A 23,235-nucleotide genomic window follows, 5' to 3' on the forward strand; every position below is an offset into this window, starting at 1 on the left:
GACAGTCTTCAGGTCCCGTGAGGGCAGGCTGTGCTTACTCAATACGTCCCTATACCCTCCCTTTTCATCAGTCAAATTACTTTTAGTTTGTAAAGCAAATGAAACTACACTGTGGGATGTCTTTCTGTATGCTGTGAATCTGTGTTGCTGACTTGTTGATAAATAAAGCCGTTTGGCCTATGGCAAGTCAGGTTATAGCTAGGCGGGAAATTGAAGGGGGACAGGAAGAAGAAAGGCAGAGGGGAGAGAGACGCCAGCACCGCCAAGAGAAGCAAGATGTGAAAATACTGGTAAGCCACGGCCATGTGGCAACTTATAGGTTAATAGAAATGGGTTAAGTTATAGGAGCTAGCTAGCAAGAAGCCTAAGGCATTAGGCCATACAGTCTGTAAGTAATATAAGCCTCTATGTGTTTACTTGTCCAAGCAGCTGGGACAAGGAGGGACACAGGAAAACTTATGACTACAACACTATCATTCAAATTTTAGTCTACTTTAAAAAAAAAAATCAATAGATGAGTGCTTCTAGGTCCACATTAAATTCTTGCACTTTTTATTTTGAGAATATAGATTTTAATAGACTGTTCCATACTTAAAAGCAATCAATCTCTGTGAAGTTATAATGGGAATATTTCTAATCTGCACAATGCTGAATCTAAAAAAAGCTTTTCAGGAATGCACAGATTTGTTATGTAGAGTATATGTGCATGTGTGTGGCCAAACAGTTCCAGGATGATGACCTCTCTGAACGAGTCCATCGGCTACTGGCATCTCTGATTACCCCTCACACATATGTTTTCTAACAGTTTCTCTGGAATAAATGGACACTGTCTTATGGGGACTCTTGTCTGGAGTCCTAGGAAGACTCAGGCATCAGTGCAACCAATCTCTGGCTTTGCTTTAAAAATAAAGTTCCAGAGTTCCTATCCAGTTTAATTCAAAGAGAGTTAAGTATACTATGGAAGAATGCTAAATAAGACAAAAACAATTTGTAAATTGGGGGGCTTTATCAGACTACAACAAGCTCTGAGAACTCCAATCAACAAGATGAACTGACAGTGATGGAAACATAAAGTAAAGCATGGAACACTACTAGACTGTCTACAGCTTAATCAGTCGGTCAGTTAGTTAAAACCTAGTTCACTTGATACTGGGCCTCCCGCAGGCAAAGTTCCATCACTGTCACTAACCTAGTTGACTTAGTTCTCTGGGCCAGTCCATACACACGGTCTCCCACCAAATTTTACTCAACACAATGACACTGAGTCAGGCATGACATCACTCACACTCCTGTAATCAGCAAGAGGCTTGGGAACACAAGGTCATCCTCGATACTTAGTGAGGTCAAGGTGTGCCTGGATTATACAACAAAAACTCACCTCGGGAGAACAACAACAAAACAAGACAAAACAAAAAAACCCACCTAGATCAAATAAGACCACAGGGCACTGTGAACAGCACCCATCCAAAGTCCCACCTCCTCAACAGAGGACAAGGTCATCAAGAGCGCTAATCAAACCCATGTCCCATTGAGACCAGACAAAATTCTAAAAACAACAAAATTCTAACTTTCAATAGTTGTTCATGGTGTCTTCAGCCACTAAGACATGCCTTGCCTTCTCCACACAGGAACCGCTTTTGGCTTCCACCTGGTTCATCAAAGTCAGTTCCTAGGAGTCTTAACTTCTAGGGACAACTGAGGAAGCAATTTTGAGTGGTTTTTTTTTTTTTTTTTTTTTTTTGGTTTTTTCAAGACAGGGTTTCTCTGTGTAGCTTTGCGCCTTTCCTGGAGCTCACTTGGTAGCCCAGGCTGGCCTCGAACTCACAGAGATCCGCCTGGCTCTGCCTCCCGAGTGCTGGGATTAAAGGCGTGCGCCACCACGCCCGGCTTTTGAGTGGTTTTAATCAGTGATCTGCAAATGAGCATCACTTCAGGTCCTTGGAAACATGTCAACCGACAGACCGAGGCGCATCTACATTTCCCACACGTTGTAAAACCAAGGTGAGAAAAACTGACTCATCCAACAAGGAAGCAGCTCTCCGATTGGTACTCAGTGGAACAAAAATGCCGACGTGGGATAAAGATGCTGACACGATATAAAAACGCTGACTCAGGGATCCCTCTCCAGCCTCGTTTCCTTGCAGGTGCACACAGGTGACAGAACAGACAACCCTCTTTCTCCCCCTGTGGTTTCCCACCACGTGCATGCATTTACTTCTCCGAAGGCTCCCATGAGGGAAGGACCTACATCCATCTACCTTGTCGTTCCCCTATGTGACACTTAGATGGCCCTGCATCTGTTGAATGCCACACGGCGTCAGCCTCAACCACCTTGTTGCTTCATGCTTCGATGCTCTCCAGTTAGAACCCACTTCACATTTCTCGATGCCAGCAGCGAACAGCTGTGTGGTGATAGACTGTGTATGTACCCTAATAAAATTTGCCCGAAGATCAGAGATCAGAACAAGCCACTAGATTAAACATAGATGCAAGGCGGTATGGCACACACCTTTAATCCCAGCACTCGGGAGGCAGAGAGCTGTCTGGATCTTTGTGAGTTCAAAGCCACCCTGGACTACACGAGACTGACTCAGTTGAGGACAGAAACAGAGCCAGGCAGTGGTGGTACACACCTTTAATCCCAGTACTGGAAAGCACACACGCCTTTAATCCCGAGAAATGATGGCTGGGCGGAGAAAGGTATATAAGTCGAGGAGACAGGAACTAGAGGCTTTTTGGCTGAGGAGTCAAGAGGTAAGATGTGGCAGTGGTTTGTTCCTATGTCTCTCTGATCTTTCAGCATTTACCCCAATATCTGGCACCAGGTTTTTATTAAAAAACTACTTAGCAATTCTTGTTACACAGCTGTTTTTCAGAGCAGCCTCCAGCAGTTCATCCCAATCATTAAAGGCACCTGGGCACTGCTGTGGGATGGTCTGTATGTCAAATTGCTCTGATTGGTCAATAAATAAAACACTGGCCAATGGCCAGGCAGGAAGTAGGTGGGACAAGGAGAGAGGAGAATTCTGAGAAGTGGAAGGCTGAGGCAGAGAGACACTGCCAGCTGCCGCCATGACCAGCAGCATGTAAAGACGCCAGTAAGCCACCAGCCACGTGGCAAGGTATAGATTTATGGAAATGGATTAATCTAAGCTATAAGAACAGTTAGCAAGAAGCCTGCCACGGCCATACAGTTTGTAAACAATATAAGTCTCTGTGTTTACTTGGTTGGGTCTGAGCGGCTGTGGGAATGGCGGGTGACAAAGATTTGTCCTGACTGTGGGCAAGGCAGGAAAACTCTAGCTACAGGGCACTCTGTTGGATCACACTGAAATCTATCATAAGCTCTAGTGGTTTAACTTTCTTCAAAAAGATTCAAATGTTTCATAGATACCTACCTCTGTATGGTGATATTTTATTTGTATTAAAATGTTATTTGTATGTTAATAAATAAAGTTGCCCGGGGGTCAGAGCTATTAGCAAGCCATAGAAAAGCAGGGCAGTGGTGGCGTACGCTTGTAATCCCAGCACTTGGTAGGCAGAGCTAGGTAAGTCTCTGTGTGTTCAGGGATACAGCCAGTATTGGATACACATGCCTTTAATCTCAATACCAACCATAGAAAACCTGGAGGTCTATATAGACAGGCCGTGACGAGGCAGTCATGTGGTTGGGCTTACAACCAATGAGAAGGCAGAACAGAAACTCTATATAAAGACTTTAACACAGGAAGTAGCTCTGGTTCGGAGAGGTAGGACCACCACAGGAGGAAGGGTAAGGTTTTAGCTCTTAGCCCTGACCTCTTGGCTTTCTTCTTTGCATTGGTTCTGTGTTTGTTATTTAATAAGACGGTTGGTTCCATCTACACCTCCGAATTCAACAACAGTGGCAGACCTCAAGTTCAAGATTCCCAAAGCTACTGTCAAGCTCACGACAAATTTATGTTTACCTTAAGTAGGCTTGAGGTGCTTAAGGAAAGCTGGTGAAAGAGTTCAAAAAATACCACCCCAAAATATATTCTTTTGAATATGCACACCGATCAAAAGTCCAAAGCAGCCAGGCGGTGGTGGCACACGCCTTTAATCCCAGCACTCGGGAGGCAGAGGCAGGCGGATCTTTGTGAGTTCAAGGCCAGCCTGGGCTACCAAGTGAGTTCCAGGAAAAGGCGCAAAGCTACACAGAGAAACCCTGTCTCGAAAAACCAAAAAAAAAAAAAAAAAAAAAAGTCCAAAGCACTAGAAGAACAGCAAACTGCAGGGTAAATCCTCTCCAACAAAAGACGGTTCTCCAAGACTCCGCCGGCAAGCAATCCTCGGAGGACCCAGTCAACCTCAGGAGAGATTTCACCTGAACCAGGCACAGCACCTTCCACACCCTCCTGCCCATTCCGCTTTCTCAACAGCCTTTCCATCTGAGGAGGCCTGCTTCACTGCTTGCCCGTGTTGCCCATGTAGGAAAGAGGGCTGACTCCAGGAACGCCTGCCTCTCTGTTAACTGAACTGCCTCAGGATTGCTGGAGATCAGACTTCAGACCTGAACACCATTCCCTGCCAAGACGAAGAGAAACATCACGTAGGAAGAAGCCACGTCAACGGTGAGACTTGCTGCAGAGACCTGCCCTTGCCTCCGCTATTAAAAAAAAAAAAAAAGCTTCAGTGATTTCATCTTCCCTCGGCTCCTCGTACAGTGGGAACCACCTCCCCTAAGTATGGGTATGAAAGCAACAGAAGCCTGTAGCATCCTAACTGTCTCTGTTCTTTTTACTGAAGCAGAAAGTCCTGTGAACACAGGGCCAACAGGACACCTTCCACCTAGGATCCTCTACTGTTACAGGCTGAAGAAATTTGGCCAAGACATAAAGGTGTTCAAAGTGATAGATTCCACTGATCTAAGGGTTCAACATCTATAAACACCCCCCCAACACACACACACACACACACACACACACACACACACACACACACACACACACACTTAGTTGTTTTAAAGGCCTCTTTGTACCAATTTTAAATATATATCCCAGAGCCACTGAGATGGCTCAGTGGGTAAAGCGGCCTGCAGCTAGCTGATGCTCTGAACGCTCTCCCCAGCCCCCAGTCCCCAGCCCCCAGCCCCACGGTAGATAACTGACTCCTGGAAGCTGTCTCCTGACCGCCATATGCATGCTCACTCACACCTCACACCCCAGCAAAGAACTAAAAATGTAAAGCTCCATACAGGCCAGCACTCAAAAGGACCGTGTTCAAGGCCAGCTTGGCCTTAAGACAGATTCTGTCTCAAGGGTAATATTAGACATTCCATTGTTGTCTTGTGGATTCTGACTCTTCCTTTTCTAATGTACTCTATAAATAGACAGTTTTGTCCAAAGCAGAAACCCCATAACTGGGGCCATCATAATTTCTGGTAAGATTTCTCCTTTCCTCAAAAGGCAGTATAGGCTCTGGGAATTCTTATACATAAAGCTGGCTAGACCCTGGGACAAGTCCAGCTTCTACCTAACAAACCCCCAAAGGTTCACATGCCCTCCCTGGCATACATTGGCCCTTAGCATACCCTACAGTTACAGGTTCTCTAGCAGCATGAACTAACTCAGAGAGTAAGGGAAGATAGAGTTCCAGACTCCCTGGGTCTAGAGGAACCCCAACTCCATGCCTCCTGAGAGCCCAATCAATTACTGAACCCACTTCAGTAAATTTGAGGAGGGGGGCCCTCTCTCCTTGACCCAACCATGTATGTCCTACTGAACCCAGTTCAATTTCCTTAGACACCTGAGGACTCCTTCCAGGACTCAGTCTTGTTTCTCTCGGACCTTCCAAATCCAGGCCAGACCAAAGCATCTTTCAGCCTCAGAGACTTCAAACCATAGATGCGCGGAGCTATGAAAAGCCAGGGAAGAGCTGACCCTGACCAAGCAACATCAGTGCGATGCACCGAGACACCCATGTTGCTGGTTGTCTGGTTCCCAGGGGAAAGGAGGGGGCTGCAGGGCTCCAGCTTCACAGCTCACCCACAACGCCAAAACTGCCAATTCCTCGAACAATGCTCAAACCAGACAGCTAAAGCTTCTAGAAGCAGAGAAGGCCCTGAGAATGCTAAGGGACAACCTGAGCTGACGGCATTCAGGGGAGAACAGAAGCAAGGCGTAGAAAATGCCTGGATTGGCTACCACTTGGTCAGTCGGGCAACTGGTTGCAGCATGGTTAACTGGCAACAGGTGCTGCTGCATGAACTGCTGTTATTGCAATTAAATGCCACATTGGGTTGGCCAGTTCAGCCCGCTGCAGGTGCCCACACTACATACATCCTCAGCTTCAATGAGTTTTATTCATCTAGCAGAGTTTAACTTAACTTTGTTTTTCATATAGAATGCTCACAGCCGGCTTTCCAGGTTATATGAGAAGTAAAATCCAAACTGGGAAATGAGCTTGTGCCGTGAGATTCACAACAACCACAGAGTCTCGTCAAGTTCTACAATGGGTTCCCCAACTCTTTCTCAAATCTAAATGTTTTATTTAAGCTAAAGGGGAAACAGCATCCACTTAGTATGGACCTTGTCATTACAAGCCCATCCAAATAGCAGAAATCAGCGCTGTTGCTCCAGTAAAATACACCATCAATATACCACTGCCCTTATCTCTGGCTTTGAAGCTGCCTTAGGGGCTGTAACTCCCATCTCAAGTTTGACTTACTAAATTCAACAATCTGTGTTGGCCAACACACCCTGAGCAAGACATTAACATGGACTGTCTGTAACTGGGAGAAAGCATGCCCCATACACATTCATGGGACATCGACATCATCATCATCATCATCATCCAGTGACTCTTTACAGCACCCCCAAGTTACCCAGTTACCGAGAAATGGGTGGCTTTTCACATCAAGCAACCTTTGTCTCACGTGTTGATTTTGCCACCTAATCCCACACGAACAGACATTACATCGTAGGCACTAAACCTTGTCCGCTCAGAAACCTGAACGAGTGTCCAAATCCCCTTTTCTTAAGGAATCCCAGACAAGCTACATATTAAAGCAAAACGCAAACGTGTGGTTCGCACGCAGACTCTGGAGATGCTATATTTACTAACACCTAGGCTGATCCTTCCCACCAGCCAGATATTGTTGCCTGCTGGATCCTACACAGTCGAGATCAATCTCAAGCTGCAGATTCTGAGAGCAAGCTTCGTGCCTTGTTCAAGTTTTACACTTACCCTGTAACAACAAAACAACACTTTGGTTCTCTGCACCTCCTACACCTCCTTTCTGTGGTCCAATAATGCTGTTCGTGAAGTTGAAGTGTTTCTGTCATTCAAACACCGCTGCTCATGGGAAACGTCCAGGAGTCTATTCTAAGCTATTCCTCACTAGGCAAACCCCACTCGAAGAATGTCCCTGCACTCTGTGGATAAAGTCCTCTGCATCCCAGCCAATGGACTACAGACACATTCAAACCCCTCTGAAACACTCAATCATTGTTACAGTTTAATTAGCACCCCCTACTCATTCTTGAAGGCTTGGTCCTCAGCTGATGACGTTTTTTCTGTGGGTTCTGGAAATTTTAAGTGGTGGGGCTCACTCCATAAAATAGGTTCCCGGTCAAGTATCCTTGATGGCTGGACCTTTTCCTGGGGTTGTGCCCTTCTTGCTGGTCACTGTGAGCAAGCTGTCTGCTCCACCATACATTCTCATGTCAGACCCACAGCAGACATGGACTGAAAACCCTGAAGCCGTGAGCCAAAATCAAGTTAGTCTCTCCTCCTGAAAGGTGTGTGTCACCTGGTCTGTCACACCTCAAAAATTAACACAGTATTTCAGGAGAGCCAAATCTCCTGATCAGTCCACGTAAGTCAATGAAGTGATAATCTACCTATAGTTTCCTTCTAGACATAAACTGCATTGCTTAAATCCTGATCATACCATCTATAACAAAGTGTTTCTGTGATGCTGAGACGTGCCTGAGCAAAACGGTGAAGCCACCATCTACCCCAGACAAGAAGGACAGCATGAAACACATCAGGTACCACGTGTCACCAATCACCAAACACCATGCAAGTTGCATTACTCACTTTTCAGGGCCTTTGGTATGCTTCACCACCAAGGTACACTCTCAGCCCACGATTCCCAAGTTTTAAATTTTTAATTTATTTCTCCCGGTGATACAATTTCTGTCTAGTGCTAAGCTGACATCCTTGGATTGCTCTTTTATTAGTTAATTCTTTGAGTTGGGAGGTGACTACTATCCACAACAGTTCTGAAACCAAATGAGTGTGGATTCTTCCTACACCAACTGATTCTCCAACTCTCCAGCATTCCATCAGAACATCAACTACCTGGAACTCAGGCAGATCCCACAAGTTAAAAGTCGCATCCTAAGGGACTGACGTACCTCAGATGCCAATTACAAGGTTGTCACCTATATCTCAACTATAAACGAGGACTCACCATGCCCTTTTACTCGTGTTTGATAACTTATTTGAACAGTCCTTGGCACTCAGGAACCAACTTATTATAAAGAACATGATAATGGATACAGATAAATAATCAGATAAAGGGGTGACTAGGGTGAGGTCCAGAAGATCTCAAGTGTTGTGGAACAGAGTATTTGTTTAACTAAGTAAAGATGTGTTACATCTGTTTGTGTTGCAGAATAATTGTTTAACTATGTAAAGATGTGTTGCATTTGTTCAGGCTACATTTATTTAATTATGTAAAGGTGTGCTGCTTTTGTGTATGCTGCTACATTTAACTATGTACAGATGTGTTGTGGTTTCACCTTGCCTGCCTAAGGCACCTGATTGGTCTAATAGAAAGCTGAACAGCCAATAGCTAAGCAGAGGAGGTATAGGCAGGGCTGGCAGGCAGAGAGAAAAGGGGAGCCAGCCAGCCAGGAGCCAGCCCATCAAGGCCCAGACAGACAGACACGGAGGAAGCAGGAAAGCAGGATGGACAGTACATAGATGAGGTAAACAAGCCTTGGGGCAGCACATAGATTAACAAAAATGGGTTAATTGAAGTTAAAGAAAAAAAATAGATAAAAATAAGCTAAGGCCCAGCATTCATAATTAATAATAAGTCTCTGTGTCATGTTTTGAGGACTAGAAGTCCAAGAAAGCCAGCTACATTTGGGGCCCAACATGGGGCATGTATTTCAACATAGGGCCTGAGAAAGCTGAAAAAAGAGAAAAAACAAACCAACAAGGCTTCCTATTAGCTGGGTGCTCGTAGCATACATACCCTGTAGTTTAGACACTTTTATGTAAGTTTCACCATATAGGATCAATTGGTTTGATCTAAGCCCTTTCTCTTCCCAGGAACATGGGGCTGGAGCTGAGAAATCTAAAATCTGATCATGGTTGGTCCAGGAACCCATAGGTTGCCTCATTAGAACAAAGGATGCTCCTATCACCAGGAAATTCCCAAGGATTAAGATCTCTGAGGCAGGAACCCAGGTCAAAAGCCAATTATTGGAACAAAAGATGTTCCTAACATTCTGTCACTCAAAAATTATAGGTGTGTTAGGAGCTCAGGCTAGGGAGAGGCATGAATGTGTTCATTACGTACAGGAAGTTGCTCACTGGGTTACTGAAGTAATTATCTCTTCTCTGTGCAGAGTACTTGGCATGATTTCAAAAGCAAGACTTCCTTGAGAAATGGCACCTAAGGCCCCTCATGTGGATGCCTCACCTGCCTGCTGATTACGCAAATCCTACCCTGACCCATCTAAGGCCTGGCATCAATTCCCCTGGCTCACCACACCTCGAGACTGAGCATTCCACAGATACTATGTATTGACAAATAATAAACTTTTTTTAAAAAAAGATTTATTTATTATTATGCATACAGTGTTCTGCCTGCATGTTAGTCAGAAGAGAGCATTAGATCTCATTATAGATGGGTGTGAGCCACCATGTGGTTGCTGGGAATTGAACTCAGGACCTCTGGAACGGCAGCCAGTGCTCTTAACCTCTAAGCCACCTCTTCCTCTAAGCCATCTCTCCAGTCCTGATGAACAATAAACTTTCAAACAGAAAAGAAAAGTAAGTGTATTGCACTCACAAGCTGCCCTCACAAACCCTACAGTTTCCTCAATGACCACTGGTCTTCAGCCGCTCTTAGGGACTTCTGCACCCACACTGCGCTTACGAGGCTTCCAATGTCTTGTCAGCCTTCTCCCTACTATAAGCCGACTGGATTCCCTCCTTCCTTCCTGCACAGACTTCCCTTCAGCTTTAGGGAAGATATATTATCTCCAGTGCCTCTGGCCACTCCTTGGTTCCTACTGTTTCCTCTACTACAGGCTTTACTGAATAGCTCTGGGGGAATCTCAATTTTAACGAGCTCTGGTGGCCTCCGGCCCTTTGTACATGCTGTTTCCGATTTTCCTGGGGCACTTTCTTCCAACTTTGACCTAGCTAACACCATCTCACACACCCTGCAGGTCTCAGCTGAGATCACAGGCCCTGAGATCACGGTGCTCCAATCTGCATCAACTTCTCTGATATCTCTGGCATTCCCTACAGTCACCACCATTTGTAGGATGTGTATGATTTATGGTCACACCACTGCCTTCTCTACCTCCTTCAGACTGTAAGCATTATGAGCACAGGGCTGGGTGCTGTGGGAGGGGGAAAAATGCTTTCTGGGAATGTTGTCTTCTCTGACTGTAAGCAATTAAACTGACTTTGCCAGCATATCTGGAAAAGGAAATGGTGTGATACAAAAAAAAAAAAATCTTCTGCAACACAAAAATTTGGGGGTTGTTTTATAGATATTGTTACTATTGTTTTACAGGTTAAGAACCTGAGACCCTAGAGGGAGCATGTCATGTGACAGTCTCCTCTCTAAGACTTGAGGCAGCACAAAGAGCCTAAGTCTAAACTGCTTTCCTCTCTAGAGAGAAAAAAATCGAGAGTAGATTATTTTTTAAGTCTAAATGAAAATCCCCGACCAGGTTAGCTCATTTCTGAATACAGGTATGAGCCTGCACGAAACACACCCCACACGTTCTTGACTAAACACAGCCCACTGCAGGCAAACTGGCCATAAGGCCTCTTGAGGAAAGAACAGGATATTGTCCTGTCATCTTCCTGGCCCCCAGTATCCACACAGGGATGCTAGCAGAAACACTACCAAGCTCTCCCAAACATTAGCTTCTGCTCTATTTAATCCAAGCTACAGGTGTGGGTAAAGAAGCACATCACCCTGGCAAGGCTCATGTGGTCGACACACAGTCCTCTTACCCCAACCTGACCTTCCCCCCTGCTCCTGAGAGCAACCTCATCCAATTCTTCCTTCTGTATTCTCCTTCATTTCTCCAAGTCCATGCCTATGGTGCTATTTGAATTTCCTTTTTTCTTATTTTCAGTGTTAGGGATCAAACTTAGGCCCTTGTACACAGTACTCAAGGACTCTACCACTACACTCTATCTATGGCAGTTTGGGTGGTTTTTGTTTCTGAGGCAGAGTCTCACCAAGTAGCCCAGGCTGGCCTTGAACTCCCAATCCTCCTGTCTCTGCCTCCCTTGTCCTGGGAACACAGACCTGTACTACCACATCTAGCCTCGTGAATTCTTAGTGTAGGCACAAGCTGCCAGCTCTTAGCAGTGGAGGATTCAGTTCCCTTTCACTGGCCACCATGCCACCTACCACTCATCCCACCTCGACGATAATTTAGTACATCACCCTTGAGATTATCACAATGACAGAAACATTACTGAAGGCGGAGTCAAAGACACTTGGTTCACTTCGGACAGGACCTTTAACAGCCAATATGACATTTACCAGGTGGCTTTCCCCCTGCTCCAGTGGTCATGGAAACACTCTGGATAGAGCCTTTACCACACTTGGGTGACTTCACTGAGAGCAGAGTACCGCTGACTCTAGCAGGATGGACAGCATGAAGGAGAAGAAAGTCCCTGAAACAGACATGTGGCTCAGCTGGTAGAGCACCTGTCTGGCATGTACAAGGCTGGGACCAACTCCAAAAGTGAAAAAAAATAAAATCTTCTGCTAGTGAGTGAGCTATCACAGTGTGTGTGCGTATGTGTGTATATATATATATATATATCCATCACCTTGATGAATATACCCCACCAAAGTCACTCACAGATATATTCTCTACAGGAACTTTCACATGTGTGAACACGATACAAAAATGTCCAGGGGTTGGAAAGGTGGCTCAGTGGTTAAAAGAGCACTTGTTGCTCTTGCAAAGGACCTGGCTCTGTTCCCAGCACCACACTGTGGCTCACAAATATCTACAACCCCAGTTCTTGGGGGTCTAATGCCACCTCCTGACCTCCCTGAGGGCACAGTACACATGTGGTGGGCACACATACATTCAAGCAAAACACCAGCACCCACAGAATCAACCTTTAAAAACATGAACAGTCGCAGCAGTAGTATGTGTAATAGTAACTAGAACCCAAATAGCCACCAGCAGGAGAATCAACAAACAGGACAGCAGTCGTCAGGCAATGGGCTACTACACGTGGGTGAAAATGAGTGTACTCTGGCTGTATGCACCATGGTTCAAGGTCGGAGACGCATTTTGTTGAGGGAAATGGGTAACCGAATATGTGTTGAATAAAGCATGACTCCCATTGCACAACTACAAATTTACACATAGCTAAATAATATACTGAGTAAGGATAGACATAAACCTGCTGAAACTGTAAAGAAAAGCAAGATGGGGGGGTTGGGGATTTAGCTCAGTGGTAGAGCGCTTACCTAGCAAGCACAAGGTCCTGGGTTTGGTCCTCAGCTCTGGAAAAAGAAAGAAAGAAAGGAAGGGAGGGAGGGAGGGAGAGAGAGAGAGAGAGAAAGAGAGAGAGAGAGAGAGAGAGAGAGAGAGAGAGAGAAAGAAAGAGAGAAAGAGAGAGAGAGAAAGAAAGAAAGAAAGAAAGAAAGAAAGAAAGAAAGAAAGAAAGAAAGAAAGAAAGAAAAAGAAAAGCAAGATGGTGGCACAGAAATCAGGGCAAAGGTTACCACAGGGGTTGGGGGGTGGGGCGCCAATGAAGCCTTCTGCTAACCAGTGCACAGGGTTAATTCTGTGGCTTATTCTTTATGTTTACATCATACACAGGATTTTACACAGGTTTCATACTCAGGATGGTGCATGATATGCATCTTTCTTAAGGAGAGCACAGTAAGGGTGTTTATTTTGTTGTTTGGTTGGTTTTTTTTTGAGACAGGGTTTCTCTGTGTAGTTTTGGTGCCTGTCCTGGATCTCGCTCTGTAGACCAGGCTGGCCTTGAACTCACAGAGATCCACCTGGCTCTGCCTCCCGAGTGCTGGGATTAAAGGTGTGTGCCACAGCTGCCCAGCTAGGGTGCTTATTTTGTTAATTTTTCCTTTGTGAAAAGCAGATCTCTGGAAGTAGAAAGAAAAAGATAAAGAAAAAGACTGGTAGCACCCCACAAGCTTTCAAGAAAACAAATGGCTGGAGTTCACAGAGCTGAATTAAGTGGCTGCTACCAAGCTGGGAGCTACGTGTGGCTCAGAGTCGTTTCTGTAAGGTTACCTATGGGTAGTTCCAACAGCGGGCACCACCAACTCTCAATTGCCTGTCTGTCCTTCCAGCACACCACACTAGCCTTAGAAATGAGAAGCAATGCTCTGTTCCTCACTCCTATGTTCAAAACATGCAGAATTTCCATTTCCAGGGTCAAACTCACAGGCTCCCATCTCAGATCTGCCTGGGTGCCCATTCACTCAACAACTATTTACCAAGCATGTTCCAAAGGCAAGAACCCCTCCAGCTAGAGTCCAGCAGAGGAACAAGGACTACTCCCCCACCCCCCCACCCCAGCCACAGTTCACGCTCTAGGTGACTGGGGCTACCAGGAGCTCAGATGTGACCCTGGTGGGAAGTAGATGATGTTCAAGACCAAAGGGGAAAGGGGCAGGTCCTACACTTCCAGGAAATAGAATTCGGGGTGACAAGAAAAAAGCACGAAGCAGGGTGGGTGAGGGGCTGGGAGCAGAAGAAACCAGTGGGGACAGCCTGTAGCAAAGGTCAGGCAGAGATGACGACTGCCTCAGTCCATGGGTAAGAGCAGAAGGGAGAGAAGTCCCAGGACTTAACAAGGAAACACCCACAATTCAGAACAATGAAAACCTGCTCAGGCTACTTTTTGATACAATTGAACAGTTTCTACACGTGGGTGAAACTTACCTTAAAGTGTTATCTATGGCACTTGCTACTTTTGACTTTCAGTAAGTCCCTTCCTCCCTTCCTCGGTTCCACAGAACACCCGGTCAGGAACATAAACTCCTCGCCCTCCCCTGCTATGAATTCGCTTTTTTAAGGCGATGGGCCACCCAGGTCACAGTCACTCTTCCTTAGGAGTTTCCAGTGGCTGGAGGCTCACGACCCACCACTCACTCACAGGCTTCACTCCTACCGTGTCCTGGAGTGAGTGCCACCAAGAATGACTCTGATCACCTCACTGTAGCACTTGCTCTTCCTGGGCCCAATAAGGGCAATTCTCAGAAACCACCACGTTTTCTGTAAATGGTTTATCAGCCCCCAGGATTGTATCCATTACTTCACTCCCGTCCTGTTTTTCAGATCTGTGCGCCAATTCAAACTACCCCTTTATTTACAGTTTCTTTCTTAATGGTATTTTGGAGAAACGAGACCAAGGCAGTAAGACTCTAGAAGCAACACAGAGGCGCCTACACAGTGCAGCCAAGCTGGCCTGCTTGGCCGAAGAGTTTCCTTGGAAACAAAAACCACCAACAAATCCAGTTACCTGAGTGGGTCCCCAGCCAATACCTGACATACCTGCTGCCCTAGTTCCATTTCTGGGCCGTGATAAAAAAGTCTGACCAGAACAACTTAGAGGAGGAAGAAGGCTTTATAATTGCAGGTTACAGTCCATCTCTGCGGGACATCAGGGCAGGACCTTGCAGCCCTTAGTCCACAAGCAATAGCAGAGAGAAAACAAATGTAGGCATGCTTATCTATTCTTAGTTTGCTTTTTTTGCACACTTCTACCATGAAGGATCCTGCCCTGCAAACAGTGCCACCCACATTCAGGGCGTTCTTCCAACCTCCATTAACAAGTACAAAAACCCCTCACATGCACGCCCATAGGCCTGATCTAGACAATCCCTCATCAAGACCCTCTTCCTGAGGCTGGAGTCGGCTCAGTGGTTAAGAGCACTTGTTCTTGCAAAGGACCCAGGTTCGATTCCCAGCACTCACATGGAGACTTACCACCTATTCAGGTATACAGACATACATATAGTCAAAACACTCATACACACAAAATAATACATCAAAAGAAATTAAAAATAAAAAGGACTCTCTTCCATTCTAAGTTGTGTCAGTTTGAGAATTAAAACTAGCCATGACACTAGCCAAAAAAGGTAACAGCATGCTTGGCTTCACTCATGCCCAAACGGCCAACACACTCCACAAAAGGATGCAAGGTGGAAGTTTTTTGTGTGTGACTAAGAAGCCCTGTACCGAATCTTGGAAAAATGCCTTTTCCTTCTCTATTGCTGTTGTTTTGCTTTGGTGTTTTGTTTTAAGGCAAAGTCTAACACTTGCCCACATTGGAGACCACTCACTTCTTAGCCTGGGCTATCCTCAGTCATAACAAGGCTCCTGCCTCACTCTCTGGTATGGGGATTACCTGTATGAGCCCCCACAGGCTGCCAAGTGCCTTTCCATTGGCAATGGGCAATACTTGGCCCAGCGATGCTTTTAATGTGTCCATTTTTAAACTGCACTCAGGAAGCCCTGGTGGAAGCACAGGCATGGTGGTGGCTCACACTGGTAACCCCAGCCCTTGGGAGGCTGCAGCGGGAAGGCTGCTTCGAGATCTAGGCCAGCTTGGACTGCAGAAGTGAGTTCCAAGCCAGTGCGACGTCCCTCACAATACACTTCTTCTCAGAAGCCCTCACGGTACTCAAGTTTCTGTCAATGTTACTCTTTCCTTTTTTTTTTTTTTTTTCTCCAATCTACTAGGTGCTAAGGGTGAGGAAGTGTAATTAATTATCCCACTTAACTCTAACACTTTTGTGGGAAGCCTTGTGCTGGCAGAGATGCAGGCGAGAACAGCTAGTGTGGAACCACTTCTGACCTCCAAAGCAACTTCAGCATTGCTCCACTTTAACTCCGAGTTACGACTCTGGCTCTTCGGACTAGATAATCAAAGCTCAGCCACACACACACACACACACTCACACACACACCCCCACCTACCCACCCACCCCCACACACACACACTGGTACCCAGCACACTTAATCCTGACTCCAAAGCCAATATTAACCACCATGTTCCACTAACCCTCACTCCTTTCCCTGATCCTCTTTAGATAATTACAAATGCATTAATGTAAGCAGGGGCTATGGTCAGCACTCTGCAAACCAGAAAAACATCAATAACTTATTCAAGTTCTAAGTCTATAGTAGCTAGGCTCTTTAAGAAAATAATTGTAAGATTACAGAGAAATGGACAGAATCAAACACCAAGCATTAAAACAAAATCCTTCGGAGGGGCCCATCTAGTCTAGGATGCCTGAACTTTAGAGTTACATTTATCCCTACTGCTTTAAGGGTTTCACGGAGCCCTGGGGGAGGGGGCAGAGATGGTGTATGCTCTCTCTGTCCACTGCCTCCCACGTGCTCACTTGCTGGCTCTTTGTTCTCCCAGGGTGGACTGAACTTTCATAAGCAATATTCCCACGAGCTGGAGACTGTATCCAAGTGAACACTGTCTAAGTTTACATCCGTCCCAGGGTGGCAAAACCACTTCTGTCTGCGGAGCTTTGGAAACATCTCATGATACTGAACTCATCATGTTCTAACCTGACATGATGGCCACCCAGGCTTCCCAGAGCCCAGGATTTCATATTCCAGCAAACCGCCTCTTGAAAGAGAAACGGGGGCCGGGCGGTGGTGGCGCACGCCTTTAATCCCAGCACTCGGGAGGCAGAGCCAGGCGGATCTTTGTGAGTTCGAGGCCAGCCTGGTCAACAGAGTGAGTTCCAGGACAGCCAGGACTGTTTCACAGAAAAACCCTGTCTTGAAAAAAGAGAAAGTGAGAGACAGAAATGGGTCTCAGGAGGTGGTAAGGACAGCTCCATCTTACCCACCCTTGCTAGCCACCTGAGAAGTCAGCACCATGGTACTTCCCGGTCCCCAAAGCCGGAGCTACAAAAATAAAGGGGGTGAGAGAGGAGGAAGAGGAGGAAGGCACAACATCCATCCACCCATTGCAGCTTCCCACCATGGTCAGATTGTCAAGTAAACAGGAAGTCCAGAAGAGGGCGGAGAGGCTCCAAACCCACAGGATCAGCTTAGCCTGGGTCACTGTGCCTACACCCAACTTGCACCCCAAAAAGGAGGCTCATCCATATGTGCTTTCATTTACCTAGTCCCTTTACAAATGTTTACTGAGCCTACAGTCTGTACCAAGCACCATCAAAGGTAAAACACCTACCCTTATAAACAGGCAATTTAATTTAAAAAAAGAAAGAAAGAAAGAAAAACATCTAGGGGGCCAGAGAGATGGCTTAGAGGTTAAGAGCACTGGCTGCTCTTCCAGTGGACCCCGGTTCAATTCCCAGCACCCACAGCTTACAAATGTCTAGAACTCCACTTCCAGGGGATCCAACACCCTCACACAGGCATACATGCAGGTAAAACACCAATGCACCTGAAATAAATATTTTTTTAAAAAGAAAAACAGAAGTACATTTACATGAGAGAATGTGGTAGTTTAAATAAGAATGACCTCCATCACCTCAAATATTTAAATGCTTGGCCCCCAGTTGGTAGAACTGTTTGGGAAGGATTAAGAGGTGTGGCCTTGTTGGAAGAGGTGTGGGTCACTGGGGGTGGACTTTGAGGTTTCAAAAGCTCAAGCTATTCCTAGTCCTCTCTCCCTCCCTCCCTCCCTCCCTCTCTCCCTCCCTCCCTCCCTCCCTCCCTCCGTCTAGTTATTATCCCTGATGTGAGCTCTCAGCTACTGCTCCATGCCTGCCTCATGCCTGTCCGCCTGCTGCCATGCTCTCCACCAAAATGGTCACTGACTCATTCTCTGAAACTGTAAGCTCCCAATAAACGGTTTCTTCTATCAGCTGCCTTGGTCATGGTGTTTTGTCACAGCAGTAGAAAAGCAACTAAGACAGAGAATTGGAAAGTTAGGGAGAAAAAAAAAATGCAGGGGGTTGGGGATTTAGCTCAGTGGTAGAGTGCTTGCCTAGCAAGTGCAAGGCCCTGGGTTCGGTCCTCAGCTCTGACCAAAAAAAAAAAAAAAAAAATGCAGGTGTGTATAGAGTGAAGGTAGGTGAGTGTGGGCGTATGGGCGTGCATGCATATGCGCGTGAGTAGGTAGGAGAATGAATTATAACCCTCAGACAAAAACTTGTGTTTCTGAAAATGGGCAGTCCACATTATTTTAAACTTTGGACCTTTGTATGCCTAAACTACTATCTAATAAAAATTAAGTACAAAAGGAAATGATTACTGTATGCTCTCCTTTATTTCTGACCTGTTAGCTAGTCTACTCATCATTTTCGCCCCCATTATTTCCTTTAAACACGATGTAAACCATAAACTCGTGAATTGCTAAAAATCTGCCAACTGCATTTCTGTTTTCTAGCAGTTGCCAGACCTGAGCTGCCCAGTGCCTCGTTGGTCCTGACTCTACCACATTCCTACGTGGCTGAGTGAAGACAAGTTCAAGGGCAATCCGCTAAGTCTCGATTGCTAAATCAATGTTCAAAGGTCAGGAGTCAGGCTGCAAAGGACATGTCATCCTGGCACAACCAAAACAAGAGATCCTAAGTGTCTCAGAAATGAAGTACCTTCTCTTGGTCGGCTTTCTTCTTTTGGTCCATTTATTTGCTGCCTTTAAGAAATTTCTCCCCGGGCGGTGGTGGCACACGCCTTTAATCCCAGCACTCGGGAGGTAGAGGCAGGTGGATCTCTGTGAGTTCAAGGCCAGCCTGGTCTCCAAAGCGAGTTCCAGGAAAGGTGCAAAGCTACACAAAGAAACTGTGTCTCAAAAAAAAAAACCAAAAAAGAAAGAAAGAAAGAGAGAGAGAGAGAAAGAAAGAAAGGAAAGAAAGAGAAAGAAAGAAAGAAAGAAAGAAAGAAAGAAAGAAAGAAAGAAAGAAAGAAAGAAAGAAAGAAAGAAAGAAAGAAAGAAAGAAAAATTTCTCATTTGGGCATGGAGGCATGTGCCTGGAATCCCAGTCCCCCAGAAGCTGAGGCAAGAAGAGTATGAATCAGAGGCCAGCCTGGGCTATGTATTTTAGACTGCGTCTCAAAGACAAGAAGAGAGGGAAGTTTCTGCACATTCTCAAGATGGAGACAAAGGAAACACCAGAGAGGACCAAAGCCACAGGTATTACAACACAGGACCTGCAGGAGGAAGGAGTCCACATGGCTCTGAAGTCGATACAAACGGACTCTGTACATCTGAGTCATAAACTCCCTGAAGCTCCACCCAGCACTGAGGGGCAGCTCTGCCCTCCATGTCTGGACCCTGCTAGATGGAGAATCAGCCGAAGGCTGCTGGCCCTTACCTGCTCCACTTTTTTTTTTCCTCCCAAGGCAATAATACATCAAGCATCCCACAGAGTCAGTGGATTAAGTGGGTGGGTGGGCAGGGCAGAACATGTTTGGAGGAACAAACTGTCCTCATGCTTCCCAGTTCACAAGTGTCCTGCCCTACGGTCACACTCTGCAACAGGAGACCACTTACCAGATACTCTGCTTAATCCACCATAAATTAAGCCACAGTCCTCAGTGTTATGGACTCTTGGCCTCTGCTGCACTTTGCAGGATGCTACCAAGTTCTTGTTCCCCAGTCCAACACTAAACCCCACCACCGTGCTGCTTAGGGGCTCACAGAAGGCCCGGTGGCCTCTGGCCTCATACCATAACTCTTTCCCGTAAAGCCCACCTGCTGCAGAAGTTGTCCCTGATGCTCAGGGGGACTAATGGCCACCCAACTGCCACATCCAGAAGCCTCTACTGCCCACTACCCCCTTTCAACCAGAACCCTGCCATCCCCTACCCACTCCCGAGGTCTCAGGAAAGATGTTGTCACTGGATTTCCACCCTCTCCAAACCCACAAGCTAAAATATATTGCCCTGAAACTAAAATATATTGCCCTTTGTTATGTGGTTTTAGGGGCATATTTCTCAGTTTCTCCGAGCACACTCTACTCCCAAAGGTCCTTCCCCAGACTGGCCCAAGGGCAAACAGTCACCAACAATTAATCTGAGCACACAATTCTGGTCCTTTGACTTCTTCAGTGCCGTTCAGCAGAAGGTTGTGAAAGGACCGTCATCTAAGATCCCTGTTATCCGGGCTCCTTATCCAAAGGATGCATTTCCATCCCCTAGATAACAATACCGCAATTCTCCTTCTCTGATTGAATGGGAGCTCTGGCTAATGAAAACTGGTCCCATTTTCTAAAAGCTTTGAGTTGTAACTTTTAGGAGGGGAAAACGCCTTGTTTTGGGCAACTTCAAAGCCTTGGGTTTTTGACCTATCGTGCTTCAGAAGACACTGGAAGGAGACACAGAACTGGCATGCTTAACTTCACTACTCCAATTACAAGCTTATAGTGGCCTCAGTTTCCCCTCGGAGCGAAGACAGCCCCTTCCTCCTGAGCAAAAAAGTCCGGGATCTCTCGAGCCTTGCTAAGGTCTGGCCTTAGGTCCCCAGCTGCAACACCACCTGGAGCCACAGCTGCGTCCAGATGGTCAAGTCCGGGCCTGCCTGGGCGCACCCTTCTGTCACCTGGCGGGGCCCTAGGGCGCCCCGATCCCGCTGCCTTGTGGCAAGCTCTAGAAGCCGTGTCGCCAGCGTTCACGAGCCAGGTCACATCCAGGTGCACCTGCCTCTCCTGGCCCGTGGGTCCCTGAGCTCCTCCAAGCCCGACCAGAGCTCGCGTGAGACACGCAGGAGAAAAAGGAAAACAAGCCACAAGGCAGGGCCGTCCTGGCCTCGGCGGCTGCCACCGAAACCCCACCTGCAACGCGGCCAGGCAGCAGGGACCGAAGCCGGGCCGAGCCTCCGAGCGCGCGTCCCCTTACCCGTGAGGCGGCCGCCCCCCTCGCCGTGCCCGCGGCGCCGCTGCAAGACGAAGTAGCAGCTGCTCTTCTGGGTCACCCAGAGCTTCAGCGCGTTCTTGAGCAGCACCTCCTCGGGCTTGAGCCACATCGCGGCGAACCTGCCGCGCCCGCGGGCCCCGGTTCACATCGCCCCAGCCGCCGGCCGCACCGGGCCGAGCCCGCTTGGAAAAAGGCGGCGGGAGGACAGCGCGCGAGGACCGCAGCCCGAGCGCCGGCCGAGTCCCGGAGCGCGGAGACCACAGCTCGCCAGGATCACCCCGCGCTGCCCGCCGTGGCCCCGCCCCGACTAAGCCCCGCCCCGCCCCGCCAGCCTCAACCCCGCCCACCTCCCTGAAGTCACGCCCTCCACCCGCCCCCGAGGCTCCCGTGGCGCCTCCCTGGTTTCCTAGTCCCAGCCGCTCCCGGGCAGGGTTCCGGAGTGGCGGGAGGAAATCGTAACCATCGCCAGGTCCCCTCCCTCCCGTCAGGGACGCGCCAAGTCTCGAATCCCCTCCTTCCTGGGAGGAAGCAAAGCAACAGCGCGAGTTGTCTCCTGCACTCCAGGTTCTAAGAGATGGATGAAGGAACGAAGGGGAGAAAAGGCATCTTCTTATCCAAGCTGCAGGTTGTCCAACCCAAAGTCTTAATTAACCTTGGGGAGTACAAGGCACTCCAGTAAACTCGAGTGTGTTTGAGCTTCAAATAACCATAAGCTAACACTGAAATTTGGAGACCATTATATTTTGGATTCTTTAAATACTGTGTTCTTTTTTTTTTTAATTGGCACATAATAACTACATACAGAGTACTGCATATTTTAGTACCTATATACAGGATATGAAGATAGGATCAGAGACATTGCTTTCCATTAATTCAAACATTTACCATTTCTTCTTTATTATATTTCATTTATTTGGAGGGTAGTGGTTCAAGAGAGCCAGTTTGGTAGGTAGAAGTCAGAAGACAACTTTCAGGAGACAGCTCTTTGCTTCCATTATATGGATCCTGGGGATTGAACTCAGGGTTCCAGCCTTGACAGCAGGAGTCGTCTTGACAGCCCCCATTTATTGTTTCTCTTACAGCACATTATTCGTGCTCTTGTAAGGCTCCAACTGAGCTATGGGCGAGGTAGAGATGTAGGAACCTGAACAAGCCGCAGACCATACTGAACACTGACAGTGATCCTCCAGAGGTATAGAAGGTAGAAAGCAACACTATGAGAGTCACCTTGGGGGTCCTCGCCCCAGAAATAAAGCCCTTGTGTCTATTCTGAGAAAACTAAAACACTAGAACATGTGGAGCAGGTAATAGTAATGCGAAGCCACCAGGCACGCAGACACGGGGTCTTTTTTGTTTGGTTTTTCGAGACAGGGTTTCTCTGTGTAGCTTTGTGCCTTTCTTGGATCTCACTCTGTAGCCCAGGCTGGCCTCGAACTCACATAGATCCACCTGGCTCTGCCTCCCGAGTGCTGGGATTAAAGGCGTGTGCCACCACCGCCCGGCTGCAGACATGGGGTTTTAAATAAATATTTCTTCTTGTAGAAATAGGTTTTGTAAAATGGTGGGAGTGACCTTGGTGGGTTGGAGCTGAGGGGCACGAGGGAAAGTCACTCACACCACGCCACAGACAGAGACAGCGCTCAACAATAGGTAGCTGTCCTTGAAAGGGCTGAGGAGGAGGGATCCAAGTGCTCTCCACAGGGAGGCAGTTAGATCCGATATCCTAGCCAAAGAGAGAGGAAAGGTTCTCTCAGTCCCTGGCTTTTGACAAAGGGACAAAATGTGGTTGTTAACTAGGACAGGACTGAAAAGTAGACGCTGAGGAACCTGTCCAGGGGCAGATCAGAAACTGATCAGATCCCTCAGACTGGAGCCCTGTAGAAAGCAAAGTTAGTGTATGTTGGGGTGGGGGCGGCGAGGAGCAGTTGGGGGGCGGGGGTTGAAAAAGCAAGGTTTAGAGTAATGTTGTATGAAGATGTCACCATGAAACCCATTTCTCTGTCCTCCAACCAAAAAATAAATACAGAGAGAAAGAAGGAAAGAGAGGGAGAGAGAAAGGAAAGCAAGCAAGCTGGTAGGCTGGCCAGCCCCAGAGAACCATCTTCTGAATACAACAGGAAATCTGCAAGCCATAATCACAGGCGTGGAGCCA

At 47.1% G+C, this 23,235-nt stretch overlaps 1 protein-coding gene across 3 annotated transcripts in view; it reads right to left on the reverse strand.

Moving 5' to 3' along the window:
* Positions 1-21,383, reverse strand: part of Tbc1d8 (TBC1 domain family member 8) — a 114,737-nt gene extending 93,354 nt beyond the window's left edge. For 2 of the 3 annotated variants that reach the window (XM_028865758.2, XM_028865756.2), the window contains exon 1: positions 21,066-21,383. In XM_028865758.2, coding sequence (XP_028721591.1) covers positions 21,066-21,192 — 127 coding nt within the window. In that variant the 5' untranslated portion in view covers positions 21,193-21,383. The remainder of the gene's footprint in view (positions 1-21,065) is intronic. The other variant, XM_028865757.2, reaches the window with a different exon arrangement.
* Between the last annotated feature and the right edge of the window lie 1,852 nt (positions 21,384-23,235).

The sequence above is a fragment of the Peromyscus leucopus genome, chromosome 16_21 (assembly GCF_004664715.2).
Source record: "Peromyscus leucopus breed LL Stock chromosome 16_21, UCI_PerLeu_2.1, whole genome shotgun sequence".
Classification (NCBI taxonomy): Eukaryota; Metazoa; Chordata; class Mammalia; order Rodentia; family Cricetidae; genus Peromyscus; species Peromyscus leucopus.